At 63.5% G+C, this 13,323-nt stretch overlaps 1 protein-coding gene across 1 annotated transcript; it reads left to right on the forward strand.

Annotated features, from left to right (window-relative positions):
- Window positions 1-5,937: 5,937 nt before the first annotated feature.
- TBX21 (T-box transcription factor 21) lies at window positions 5,938-12,823 on the forward strand. Its single transcript, XM_072356777.1, is given in 14 exon segments — window positions 5,938-5,973; window positions 5,975-6,148; window positions 6,150-6,296; window positions 6,298-6,389; window positions 10,871-11,025; window positions 11,140-11,261; window positions 11,351-11,449; window positions 11,452-11,511; window positions 11,951-12,012; window positions 12,112-12,142; window positions 12,145-12,414; window positions 12,416-12,472; window positions 12,475-12,678; window positions 12,680-12,823. Coding segments are annotated over 14 exon segments (1,608 nt in total). The 3' UTR covers window positions 12,779-12,823.
- Window positions 12,824-13,323: the final 500 nt, after the last annotated feature.

Below are 13,323 nucleotides of genomic sequence, written 5' to 3' on the forward strand. Positions count from 1 at the left end.
TGTGGGAGGTGGGGGTGATGGAGGGGGAAGGGCATCCTTACGTGGGGACAGAGCAGGGATGGCCCCCATTGGGTCCCTTCTTCCCCCTAAGGGGACACAGAGGACGTGGTGGCAGCCACTGTGTTGGCCTCCAGCCCCAAAGCCATCACCGTGGGGACAGCACCACCACCACCACTGACACCACCACCACGCAGCCACCCCGGGCACAACTCAGCCCAGCACTGCAGGAGGGCTCAGAGCTGCTCAGCATCCCAAAGGGGCCGAGAAAAGTGCCGTTGTGGGGCGAACCCACAGCAGAAACATCTACTCACATCCAAGATCGGGGCTGGGGGGGGGAAGGGCTGGATTTGGGGTGTCCCCCCCCCCTTTCCCCTTCATCCCATTGCAGCACACAGGCTGCGGGCAGATGCTGTTCACCGGCAGCTGAAATGAAGCCGGCTGCTCTCCTTCCCCCTGACCTATTTTGAACATTTGATTGGATTCTCTTCCAAAGCTGGTTTTTCTACCCCCCCCCCCCACCTACACACACACACACACCCCCCCGGTGAGGCCGCGGTGTCAGCCCCGCGTCACATCAATGCAGCCGAGCGGCCTTCATTTGTCACTTTCCATTTCCCAAAGGCTCAAACAAGCGGCTGCAGAGCCGGGCCGTGCAGAGCCGGGCCGTACCGGGCCGTTCGTAACGCTCAGCTGTCGGTGCCGCCATCCCGGCCCTTTCCTGTGCTCCAGGTGCTGCGAGGGAGGGTCCCCGCGGGGGCCGGGATACCCGAGCGCGGTCCCCATCCCCGAGCTGCCGGCGTTGACTCCTCCACTTCCGCCCCTCGTGGCCCTGATGGGTATTTTTTAACGCCCGGCTTCAACGTTAGGAAACGCGGACAGCCCCCCCCTTACCTCCCCCCCCCCCAAATCCCCTTCTGCATCAGCTGGGTGGGAAGGGAGATGGGGGGGGTGGGAGGGTGGGACCCTCATTGGGGTGGAAGAGCTTGAGTTGGGGTTGAGATGGATGGGATGGCATGGCATGGCATGGGATGGGATGGAATGGAATGGAATGGAATGGAATGGTTTGGGTGGCATGGGATGGGATGGGATGGCATGGAATGGGATGGTTTGGGTGGCATTGAGTTGGGGCTGAGATGGATGGGATGGGATGGGATGGCATGGAATGGAATGGGATGGTTTGGGTGGCATGGGATGGATGGATGGGGGCCCAGCAGGAAAGGATGGGACACAGAGGGGTAGGATGGGATGGTAACCAATAGGATAAAATGGGAACCGTGGGGTGGGATGGGATAAGATGGATAGGATGGGATGGTGTGGAGGGGGACATCATGGGATAGCATGGGAGCCAATGGGACCCCATAAGATGGGGTGGGACCCAAAAGGAAAGGGTGGGATCTAATGGGATGGGATGGGATGAGAGCCAACAGGGCAGGATGGGAGCTCATAGGTTGGGATGGAACGAGGTGGGATGGGATGGAACGGGACCCGGTGGGACCCGGTAGGGCAGAACAGAACCCCGGCGGGATGGCACATGAAGGAGCAGCGCTGGCCCTTTGGGGTTCACCATTAACATCCCTTCTCCAGGTCTCCGGCAACCACAGCCCCTTTCAGGAGGGGTCCAAACCTCCGTGTCCCCGTCTCACCCGCGCCACCAATCCCGCAGGACCCCGCAGCCAACAGCTCCTCCTCCGGCTCCATGACCGCGCTCTGCCCGGTCCCTCCTCGCCGTGGAAGCGAACGCGTTCGGCTCCGCTCTCCGCCGCATCCCCAGGCTGCCCCCACATCCCTTCGCTGTCAGGAGCCGCACGCTGGGTTCCCCCCCCTCCCAGTGCGGTCAGCGCTCATCACGCCCCGACGAAGACGAAGGGCCGGGGGCTGCGCCCCGAGACCCCCACATCACCGTCACGTTAAGCCGGACGGACAAGGGATGCGGCCCCCGAGCGCTCCGGAGGGGAACCGAAGCTTTTCAGGGTTGATCTGAGTCCTGTGAAGCAAATCGGGTCCTACAGGAATAAGGAGAGGGGTCAGGGGGAGGAGGGGGGGGTGAAACGGACTCCCCCGGCCCAGCGGGGGGGCTGGCATTGCTATGGGGACACACACACACACACACACACACAGCAGCACCTGAGTGCCCGTGTGCACACACAGCCCTTTGCACACCCGTGCAGCTCTTTGCACATGCAAACCTCTTGCACACCCAGGCACGCATCGGCCTCTTCGCCATGCACACTCGTTGCCCTTTGCTCTTTGCACCACCCGCCTCCCTTTTTGCACGCCTGTGCACACGCTGACCTCTTGCACGCCCGTGCACCACGGCGGCCTCTTGCACACCCAGCCAACACCCTGGCCCTTTGCACACATACAGCCCTCTGCACGCCCATGCACACAACTGCTGCTTGCACACTCATGCACGCCGTCACCTTGCACACACCCCAGCCCTTTGCTCCCCCTGCATGGGGCAGAGAGGAGGAAGAGGAGGAGGAGGAGGAGGAGGAGGAGGAGGAAGCAGATCTGACCCAGGGTTGGGCTCCCAGGGGGACAGCAGGCATTGCTGTGGGTGCACTGTGAGCCCCCACAGGCTGGGACTGTGCAGGGGTTAAAGGAGAGGGTGAGCAGCAGGAGGGTTTAGGATGGCACCAAGCTATGTTAATGACTTTTCTTCCTGTTCCTCTCCTTTTACACCGAGGGCAGCTCGGTAACCAGAGCCCGCTTCCTTCCCTGAGATTAAGGAGCCGTCTGCTCGTGTCCCTCCCAGCCCCCCCACCCCACCCCCAGAGCGGCTGCTGACTGCTCACACAGCACCCATGGGTGCTGAGCATCCCCCCCTCCCAGCCAGGATCCGTCCCCACCAGAATGAAACCCCTCCGGAGAAGCCCCACAGCACCGTGTTGTCCCCATATCCCCCATACCCCCCCCCACCCCAGACTTCAGGGCTAACAGAGGGAGCACGCAGCCATGACCAGGATGTGCCATAGTGGAGCTGAGACCCCAACCAGCCCCCAGCCATATATCATCCCCATAGGGGGGGGGACGACACCCCCTCAGCCATGCCTTATGGGCATGGTTCATCCCTTATGGGATGGTTATGGGGTGAACCAGCACTGGGGGGGTGATTGGGTTGGGGTGGGGGTCCAGTAACTCTGCTCTGCCCCCCGGGTCCTGCTATTGAGATCCTATTGACCATCCCAGCCTCACCTCGCTGCACTTTGCATGGAGCCCTGAGCACCGCTCTGCCTCCGAGCAGCAGCAAGATGCAAATCCCTCCGGGGTTTTGGGGGTGGAAGGGGGGGGGGGGGGGACTATTTGTGTTTTTCCCTCTGACCAAATTTAGCCCCCCCCCGTAAAAGGGCACCCGGGTTACGTTGGCTTTCATTTTAATAATGAAAAGAGGAACAATGAGATGGACTGAAAAAGAACCCCCCCACGTTTCCCCCTCTGGTCCCCCCTGCGAGCAAATTCCTGGTGGATAAACAAACCTGCTCTGCAAAGACCCAGCAGCAGAGTGAGCTGGGGTCTGGTCTATGGGGGGGTGGGACAGTGGGATGTGGGGACATGGAGGTAGTATGGCTTGATACTGGGACGTGGAGGGAGTTGGGTGTGGGGACAGTGTAGGCATGAGGGACAGCAGGACATGGGGGATATTGGGACATGGGGATGCTGGGGTGTGGGGGTATTGGGACATGGGGGCTGTTGGGTATAGGGCAGTGGGACATGGGGATGGCATGGCATGAGGACAGCAGGACATGGGGACAGTGGGACATGAGGACAGCATGGCATGGGGATAATAGGACATGGGGACGGTGTAGTATGGGGACAGTGGGACATGGGGACAGCGTGGTATGGGGACAGTGAGATATAGGGACAAGTGCCCTTCCAGTCTCTGCTTCCTGCAGGGGAAACTGAGGCACAATGGTGGTAAGGGGGGTCCCAGGTCTTCTGCCCTCCACTCATGGGGAGGTTGGGACCCAAATCCTCCCACCCCACACACAGTGAAGGACCTCGGGCTGAGGACACCTTGAACGTCCCCTGTCCCCAACCATCACAGGTGACAGCCAGGATGGCTCCCAGCTCTGCTCTCCTTCCTGACCCCATATGTGTCCCCCTCCCTTTGCAGGGACACCGCTGGCACCGTCACCCCGCTGTGTGTCCCAAGGAGGGCAGCTCCCACCCGGTGTCACTTTACCATCAGGGGGGGGACTGAAGGACAGAGCCCATGTCCCCAAGGCCGTGCTCCTTCACCCCGCTGTGACCCCATAGCGGTGACACGGCCGCTCCATGGGGGCTGATCCCACAGCAGGGGGGTGCTGAGGATTTATCCTCGCCGGCCATAGTGCAATGGGAATGAATTAGCACATGGTGACGTCAGGGGACACATGTGCTGCAGCACTTTCTGCCCCCCCCTTCCTCGTTAATAAACCCCCCCCCCAACCCCACACACTCCATCCATTCCCCTCGGCCTTTATTTTTCTTTCCTCTCTTATAAATGCTTTCTGGAATGTTCCCTTCTTGTTCTCAATGGGGAACCCATAGCTCCGGGTGGGGGCAGCTGTGACCCCACAGCTGGGGTGTGCTCATGGCGGGGTGTGTATGTGTATATGTGGGGGGGGTGTTTGGGGGGCTGCTGCTGTGCTCTGCCCTGCATGCACACAAAGCAGTGCCCCCCCCCCCTTCAGCTGCTGCATGGCCCCCTACCCCATCCTGCTCCCCTCTATGGGTTAGGAGCCAGAAAGGTGTGGGGAGGGGGGAGGGAAGAGTAAGGGGGAGGGGGGGGGTAGCATAGAGATGTGAGCTTGGGGAGCCCACTGGGCACTGAAAGCCATCCCCAATGGCTGCTAAGCTGCCTGATGGGCAATACACAGCCCCCAGTGAGACCCCCCCCCCAGAAGTGGCAGTGCTGGGACAGGGGGTCCCCTCCAGCCATGCCCCCCCCCACCCCACACATCCTTATGTCTCCATTTCCTCCTGCCTATAGCTGAGGCCTTTCATGGGGTATCAGAAGCCATCCCGGACCCCATCCCATCCCATCCCCATCCCGCATCCCATCCCATCCCATCCCATTCCATCCCATCCCATCCCAATCCTTGGGCTGTTTGGAGCTGGTTTGGAGGTTTTAGAGGCAGGTGAGCCCCCCCCCCCCCACCAGAATGGGGACCCCAGACCCTAAACTGGAGACAGCCAGGCCAATGTTGGGGTCACTCTTCCCCCCCTGCGTGGCTCAGAAGTGCTGCATGTGGGGCGTCCCCACCCTCAGGCTGTTCCTGAGCCCCCCCCAGGCCGTGTCCGCGGTGACGGTCGGGGCAAGCCTGGCTAATTAAGCTTTAATTAAGGGTGGAGGAAGGGAAGGATGAAGGCGCGGTTGCTCCAGCTCAGCATCCCCATCCCCATCCCCATCCCCATCCCCATCCCCTCCCACGGCCTCGCGTGTCCCGGTCCCGCAACAGCCCCGCCCCGCGTGTCCCCCCCCCCCCCTTTCTTTACCCCCCCTCCTTCTTTAGCCCCCCCCCCCCTCGGTGGGAGCTGCGGGGCGGGGCGGGGCGGGACTCGGTGCAGGCGGAGCTCCCGGAGCGGAGCCGCTCGGTTGGATAAGAGGAGCGGGGCGGCGGGGATGGGGCAGGTGCGCTGAGTGCGGCGGCGGTACCGGCAGCAACGGGGCAGGACGGGCGGCCCCCCCCCCCCACCCACCCCCACGAGCAGCCAACACCCCCCTCCTCGTTTCCCCCCCCCCCCCTTTTCCGACGGCACTTTTTAAGGGGGCTTTCCGGCTGTTCGGGGTTTTCTTTTTGCTTTCTCTCCTCTCGGAGGGGGCTCGGAGCCCCCCGGGACCATGGAGGGGGGAGGCGGGTTCGGAGCGCGGCGGGCGCCGTTGAACCGGACTCGGTCTCGGTGCACCGGAGCCCTATGAGCGGCTGAGAGGGGCCGGGCGCCCACCGCCCGTCCATGGGCGCGCTGGAGCCCCTCAGCGGACCCCCCCGCTCCTCCCTCCCCCATGTTGAGCGGCGCAGCCAAAGAACCACCCCGGGACCCCCCCGGTTATTATAACGAAGCGGGGGCTCCGGAGCTCGGTTCACCCCCGTTGCCTTACGGAGCTCCGGCGGTAACGGGCGGCCGTTTCCTGGGGCCGTGCCCGACTTACCGGGCCCCGCCGCCCGCTCCGACCGGGGAGCGCTTATGGGGCGGCTGCGGTGGGAGATGGCTACGGAGGAACGGAGTTGTTCGAAGGGACGTACGGTCCAGGAGGAGCCCCGGCTCTGTGTCCCCGTGCCGGGCCGCTGTGTGCGCTGCCCGGGTACCGAGCGGGCCGGGAAGGTGCAGGTGATGCTCAACAACTTCCCTCTATGGGCCAAATTCCACAAGCATCAGACCGAGATGATCATCACCAAGCAGGGAAGGTGAGCTCCACAACAAGGGGGGGGGTCGGGGTGTACCGGGAGTGGGGGGGTGGGCTGTGAGTGAGGGGCTGTGGGGTATCCCCTCCCATAGGAAGCCGGGGTGGGGGGTGTGAAAACAACTGTGTGTAAAGGGGGAGAGAGAGAGAAGAAATGGGGGGAGCCACGGGCCGGATCCGGAGCTCAGTGCTGCAACAAGTTGTGAGAGTGAGACCCCCGTGGGGCTGGGGGCTGCCTATGGCCCACCTGCCCTATGAGCACAGTGGGTGGGTGGCAGCCCCCTGCATGGGCAATGCTCCTTTGGAGAGGAGGCACAAACTGGCTGCCCCCACGTGCTGGAGGTGTGGGTGCATTTCAGTCGGGCCAAAAGCAAAGCTGGTGTCCCCTGTGTGTCCCTGCAGTGGGGAGCTCAGCTCGCTGCCCCCCAGCCAGCCACAGCTGCTGTCGCCCCCCCCCTCGCCCCCAAGGGCTCGTTTTGCCCTCAGCCCCTTTTTCTGGGTGAGCACTGGGGCCGCTGGCAGCGCCTTTCTGCCATCCCCCCCCCCTCGGCCGAGACAGACGGTGTCACTTTGATGCTGAGACCAACCTGCTTAATGTGTTGGAAGTCTAAACGCGTTAGGGCCGCTTGGTTTACCACGCTCGTTCCCAGGCCTTTTTTCCCCCCCTCCCAACCCCCAACCCCCCACTGGCTCGGGGCCGTTCAGCAGCCGACTGTCACTGCTGACGATGGGGGGGGATGCATCCAACCCCTCTGGGCAGGGCATTGCCGGTCCCTTTGGGCTGCTTTTTGTCTGCTGTCACCCATGGCCTGCAGGGGACCTGCTGAGCTTTGTCCCAGGGTTCTCCCCCTGCGCCCCCCCCCCCCCCCCCAGGAGGCAGAGCCCCATCCCTGCTGTGTTGGAGCAGCTGCAGACCTGGTGCCGGGGGGTCCGGCGCTCGTCCTGGCTCTGCCATCAGATCCCAGCCTGGAACTGGGAGCTGTAGGGGCTCTTTATTCCAGCCCCATCCCTTCTGCTTGCCCTGCAGAGGAGCTGGGGTCTTGGGGGGGGGGATGTGTGTTCTATGCTGGGGGGGCAAACCCAGCCCTGGGGAGATGTCAAACCCAAGAGGCAGCAGCACACATCCGTTTCCCCAGACCCTGAGCTGCTTTTTGCAGAGATCTCAGTGCAAGGCCTGGCTGCAGGGCTGCTCAAACAGGAAAAACCCCATAGCGGGGGCACAGTGGGTAGAGGTGTGCAATGGGGGTCCTCCCTTCTTGGGGCTGTGGTTCATAACAGGGGATTTAGGGAGGAAGAGTTGAGCCCACCTCCTCACTACCATCCCTGGGCGCAACCCATGGATGGGAGCTGGGGATGGAGGGTGATAGCAGGACGGTCCCAATGTTGGTACAGGTAACTCCCCACTGAAGGAAGCTCTGCCTCCTGCCCACTCAGGTTCATGGTAAGGGGGGTTCCATGGCTGTAGGATTGCTGTGGAAACCCCCCAGGACTTACCATCCCCACGCAGGCACCCACCGGAGCGCAGAGCATGGGGAATTCCTGGGGCTGCTTTGGGGCTGGTTGCACCTTTTGGGGGACGCAGAGGTTGGGGACAGGAGGGTTGATGGTAACTTTATGGGGACGGCTTTGAGCTGGGAGCTCACAGCAGAGATCACTTTTGGAGGGGGTGAGGTTGGCTCTGTGTGCACTGCAAGGACCTGTTTGTGCTTGGGAACACGATGGCAGTGAAGGCAAAGCGTTGCTTTGGGGTGGGACGTGCTTTGGTTTTAGGGGAGCACAAGGCCGGATCCCCTTTCCTAGAGGGGTTCTGGGTGGGTTTGTCCAAGCTCCAGCTGATGCTGCCGTGAAGATGGGCTGAAGGATGAGCTGGGTTGGCTGTGCCACTGCACAAATGCATGCTGGGGGCTGGGATGGGGGCTGTAGGGGCTGGGATGGGGGCTGTAAGGACTGGGATGGGGAGCTGTAGGGGCTGGGATGGGGGCTGTAAGGGCTGGGATGGGGGCTGTAGGGGCTGGGATGGGGGCTGTAGGGGCTGGGATGGGGGCTGTAGGGGCTGGGATGGGGGCTGTAGGGGCTGGGATGGGGGCTGTAGGGGCTGGGATGGGAGCTGTGGGGGCTGGGATGGGGGCTGTGGGGGCTGGGATGGGGGCTGTGGGGGCTGGGATGGGGGCTGTGCTGCTCCCCCACCCCAGTGTGGTTCTTGTGGCTGCTCACATTGGGTGGCTGTGGGGCTGTGAATGGGGCAGCTCAGGAAGCTGGCAGCCCCCACACGTTGGGTTCAGCAGAGGGGGGCACAAAGGGGCATGAGGTGCATTTCCCTTCTACCTGGAATCACCTCATGCCCCCCCCATCACCCCCTATATATCCCCGTCCCATGCAATCCATGCATCCTCCTTACATCTATCCCCATCACATAGACGTGCAAAACCACCCCTAACCCCAATGCCAGTGGGGCTGCTTGTGTTGAGGGCTTCATACGGAGACCCTTAGGGGGTACCTGGGGGCTGTGACCCCCCCTATGCAGCTCCATGTCTGCAGCCACCAGCAGCCTCGGGGTGCACGTCAGGCTGTGCCCCTCTATGGCACCTCCCAAACCGCAGCCTTTAGAGCTGGGGGGAGCCGAGTTTTGCAGCCCCCAAAGCTCCGAGCCCCAAAAATAACCGGTGCTGTGCGTGGTTTCGGGTCCTGCCGCCGCCCTCTGGTGCCCCGACCAAGCCCTGCGGTTTTGCACCACGGCAGCGTTTTGAAATCTCGATCTCTCTTTGCTCCTCTCCCACCAGCGAGCAAAGAAAAAACACAGCGCAGAAACCAGAAAAATGCTTCTTTTTCTTCTCTTCCTTCCCCGCTCTTTGCAACAACTTTTGGGGTGGGGGGGGGGGAGGGTTTGGTGTGACAGCCGCTGCTGCTGCAACACAAGGGCTGTCAGTGCCGTCGGGTGAGGGGGGGGGGGGGGTTCTCCAGTGTGGGGGCTGTGTGATGGATGGGGGGGTTATGGGGGGTCGGGGGTGGTGGGCAGCGCAGCCCCCACTTGCTGCTTTTTGATGCGGTCGGGATTTTTAGCGGGGCTGGGAGCCCCATCGCTTCGGGGCGGCCGCCGCTCAGTGTGCGCAATGAAACCCCAATGGGGGGGTGTGTGATGGAGGGGCCACCCCATAGGGATGAGGTGGGGGCTCAGCCCCTTCTGCAGACCTCCTTCCACCCCCCCACCGGAGCTGCCCGGCCCGGGGCCTCCCCCCCGTTCTCTCTGGGGGAGCTGATGTGCGGCCCCGCGCTTCGAGCTGCTTTCTTTTTCTTTTCCTCTCTCTCTCGCAAAGGCAATTTTGAGTCAGCAGCGCCCGGTGCGCGCTATTTCCATTGCTCCTCTCCTCTGCCCGAACGGCGCTTCCTGCCGGGGCAGCGCGGAGCCTCGACGTGCATCGCTCCCAGCACCGGAGAACCCCCCCCCCCCCCTCCCCTTGAAGAGTGAAACCTCCCCCCCCCGGTCCCGTGGTTGTGGGCCGGGATTGGGGTCCCGCAATGCTTAAGGGGGGGGGTCGCCGTGCCCATTTCCCCTCTTGCAGCGCTGGGCTCTGGGGACCCTTTCGGAGAAGCGGCAGCTTTTTGCTTTATGAGAAACGCTGGCACTTCGAGGAAACTGGGGGGGGGGAGGGAGGGGGACAAACCCGGCTCTGCACGCCCCCGTGCCCCCACCCACACCGGCTGGGCAGCAGCACAGCCTGCGGATCGGGAGGGAGAGGGCAAGATGCAAAGTGATACAACGCCCCCCCCCAGCCCCCATTGAGCCTCCTGGTTGTCATCGGGGTCTCCGGAGGGGTATGGGGTTGTTGGGCGCTGGGGGTCGGCCCTGCCCCACACGTGGGTGATGCTGCTTGAGGCGGTGGGGCTGGCACACAGGGGACGCCTTCCAGCTCCGTCCTCGGAACGCTGAAAACTCCAAACTGTCCCTTTGAAGAGCCGAGCTCTGGGCGGGGGGGGGGGGGGGGAAAGCAAACACGGTGCCCCCCAGTCAGGGCTAGAGGTGCCACTGTGACCCCCAACCCCACAGCGAGGGGGAGTGGAGGGGCTGAGCTCCCACCTGGGGGTCGTTGAGGTGCGCGTATGGAGCATTGCCTTTATGGGGTGGGGGGGGGGGCGGGCAGGTGAAGCCCCACTCACAGGGTCCCCCCCCCTGCCGTCCCATCCCGTCCCCTTCCTGCCCTTGGCTCAGGTTGGCGTCCGGCCCGAAATAGCAGCGGTGTTGGTTTCCCGAACCGGAAGGTGCCCGGGGAGGGGGGAGGAAGATGCCGAGGTTGGGGAAGGGTGATGGGGGGGGGGGGGGATATAGTCTGCCCCGCAGAGCAGCCCCCAGCTGCCGGGGTCACTCAGCACCGCGGGGCACCCACCCCGGGTGGGGGGGGGGAAGGTGGCAGCCCCATCCCTGCAGCCTCACACTGCGGGTATCACAGCTCGTGTGTGTGTGTCTGTGTGTCCCCCCCCCCCTTCCAGGCGCATGTTCCCGTTCCTCAGCTTTAACCTGTCAGGACTCAACCCCGTGGCCCACTACAGTGTCTGCGTGGACGTGGTGCTGGTGGACCAACACCATTGGCGCTACCAGGGCGGCAAGTGGGTGCAGTGCGGCAAGGCTGAAGGCAGCATGCCAGGTATGGGCTGACACCCCCCCCATACATACATACATACATACATACACCAAACCCCCATAGGGAAGAGCTTGGGGGTCACCCCCTTTGTGCTGACCCTCCCCCCCCCAACCGCAGGGAACCGCCTCTACCTGCACCCCGACTCACCCAACACTGGTGCTCATTGGATGCGCCAGGAGGTTTCCTTTGGGAAGCTGAAGCTCACCAACAACAAGGGCGCATCCAACAACGTCGGGCAGGTAAGGACGACCCCCAGACCCCCCTTCACCCCCCCCTGCTGACCCCCACACCGGCCCTGAGAGCCCCCCCCCCCCCCCAATGCCTGCAGATGATCGTGCTGCAGTCCCTGCACAAGTACCAACCACGGCTGCACGTGACGGAGGTGAAGGAGGGTGATGGTGAAGCGGTGCAGCCCTCCCCACATACCACAACACCTTCGCCTTCCCTGAGACTCAGTTCATTGCTGTCACTGCTTACCAGAACGCTGATGTAAGTATGAGGAACCCCCCCACCACCACCACCAAGGTCTCCATCATGGGGTTCCCCTCCACCTCCCCCAAAAGGCTCCAGCACCCACTTGTCCTCCCAGGGACCCCTCCCACATTGGGACCCCATAATAGGTGCATCCTGGCATTACCCCAGAGGTCTAAGCATCATGGTCTAAGCCTCCTCCCCCTTCTAACACCCATATTTGCAGCCCACCGTGCGCCCTCAGCATCCCTGCACCGTTACCAGTGCTCCCCCCCCAGCACCACATCCATCACCCCAACATCCCCAGCTCTCCCCCCAATCCAAGCCCCATGGGACCCGGGGGGGTTCATTCTGGGTGTAAGGGGTGAGGACAAGGGCGGGGGGCTGATGCTGGGAGCACAACACAGCAGCAGCTTCAGCCCCCAATATCCCCCCCCCCCCTCATCCCTCCCCCCAGATCACTCAGCTGAAGATCGACCACAACCCCTTTGCCAAAGGCTTCCGGGACAACTTTGACTCGTGAGTACCCCCCCGACCCCCCCCACCCACAGCCCCATCCCCAGACCTGGGGTGGAGCCCCCCCCCCCTACACCCACCCACCTTATCCCTCCCCCCCAGGATGTATGGAGCCTCAGAGGGTGACCGCCCTGACCCCCCTCCCCACCGGATGGCCCCGGCTGCCCCCAGCTGCTGCCGAGCCCCCGCTTCCAGCCCTTCCTGCAGGAGCAGTACCCCGCTCCCCCCCCCAGGGCGTTTCTACAATGGGGAGCGGGGGTCCCCCTCTGCCCCTGCCCCCCAAGGACCCCCCCCCGATGGTACTTTGCCCCCCAGCAGCCGCCAACCACAGCGATGGAGTACAGCACCTACGAGGGGGGGTACGGAGGGAGCAAGCTGGTGCCCTATGGGGTGAAGCCCTTTGCCCTGCCACCCGCCGCCCACCCCACCCCTGCCCTATTACCCCGAGGGGCCGGGGGGGTTTGGGGGGACCGGGGGGGGGGCTGGGGGGGTGCAGGGCAGTACACACCCAAGGGCAGCCCCGGGGGCCTGGGCTGGTACCGGGAGCCCCGTGAGGAGAAAGGCAAGGAGGAGGGCTGGCCCCCCGAGCCCCCCGCCATCAAGCCGGGTGATGCTGCTGAGTCGGGGCTGTATGAGGGGGGGTGCAAGCGGCGCCGTGTGTCCCCCTACCCCCTCCAGCACTGAGAGCTCACCCCCTGCCCGCAACGGGGACCTCTATGACAAGGAGCCGGGCACCGACAGCGGCTACTATGGCTTCTATGGGAACTGAGCTGTGGGATGGAGGGCTTGGACCCCTCCAAGCACCCCAAAGGAAGGGTTGGGCACCCCAGAGCCACCCCCTGGGGCTGGAGCTGAGCCCAGTGCAGGGTATCCCTGCCCCTTCCCTCCTCTATTGAACATCCATATCCTGGGTGGGGATGCAGGGGGGGGGGGGGGTGGGATCTGTAGCCTGACAATCAGCCCCTGGAGCCCCCCCAGTGGGGTCATGGGGGTGAGAGGGGTGGGGCTTAAAAAGGGAAGGGAGGGAGTGGGCTTTTTTTGTTCTCACTGGTTATTGGGGGGGGTTCATGCTGAAGTATTTATTGAGCCCCACGTGCCCCGTGCGGGGTGGGGGGGCAGCAGCATATCTTGCAATAAAGGGGACGCTGTAGGTGAGGCCTCTTTTCTGTCCTCTGTGGGTGGGTGGAGGGAAACTGAGGCATGGAAGGGGGGGGGGGACACAGGCACAGCAGGCTGGGGGTGGGTCCTGAACCCAGCAGGAAGGAAGAGCACCACAACCCCCAGTGTCTCTGCAGCCTTTATTGGAGCAGGGCT

This window comes from Excalfactoria chinensis, chromosome 24, assembly GCF_039878825.1.
Source record: "Excalfactoria chinensis isolate bCotChi1 chromosome 24, bCotChi1.hap2, whole genome shotgun sequence".
NCBI lineage: Eukaryota > Metazoa > Chordata > Aves > Galliformes > Phasianidae > Excalfactoria > Excalfactoria chinensis.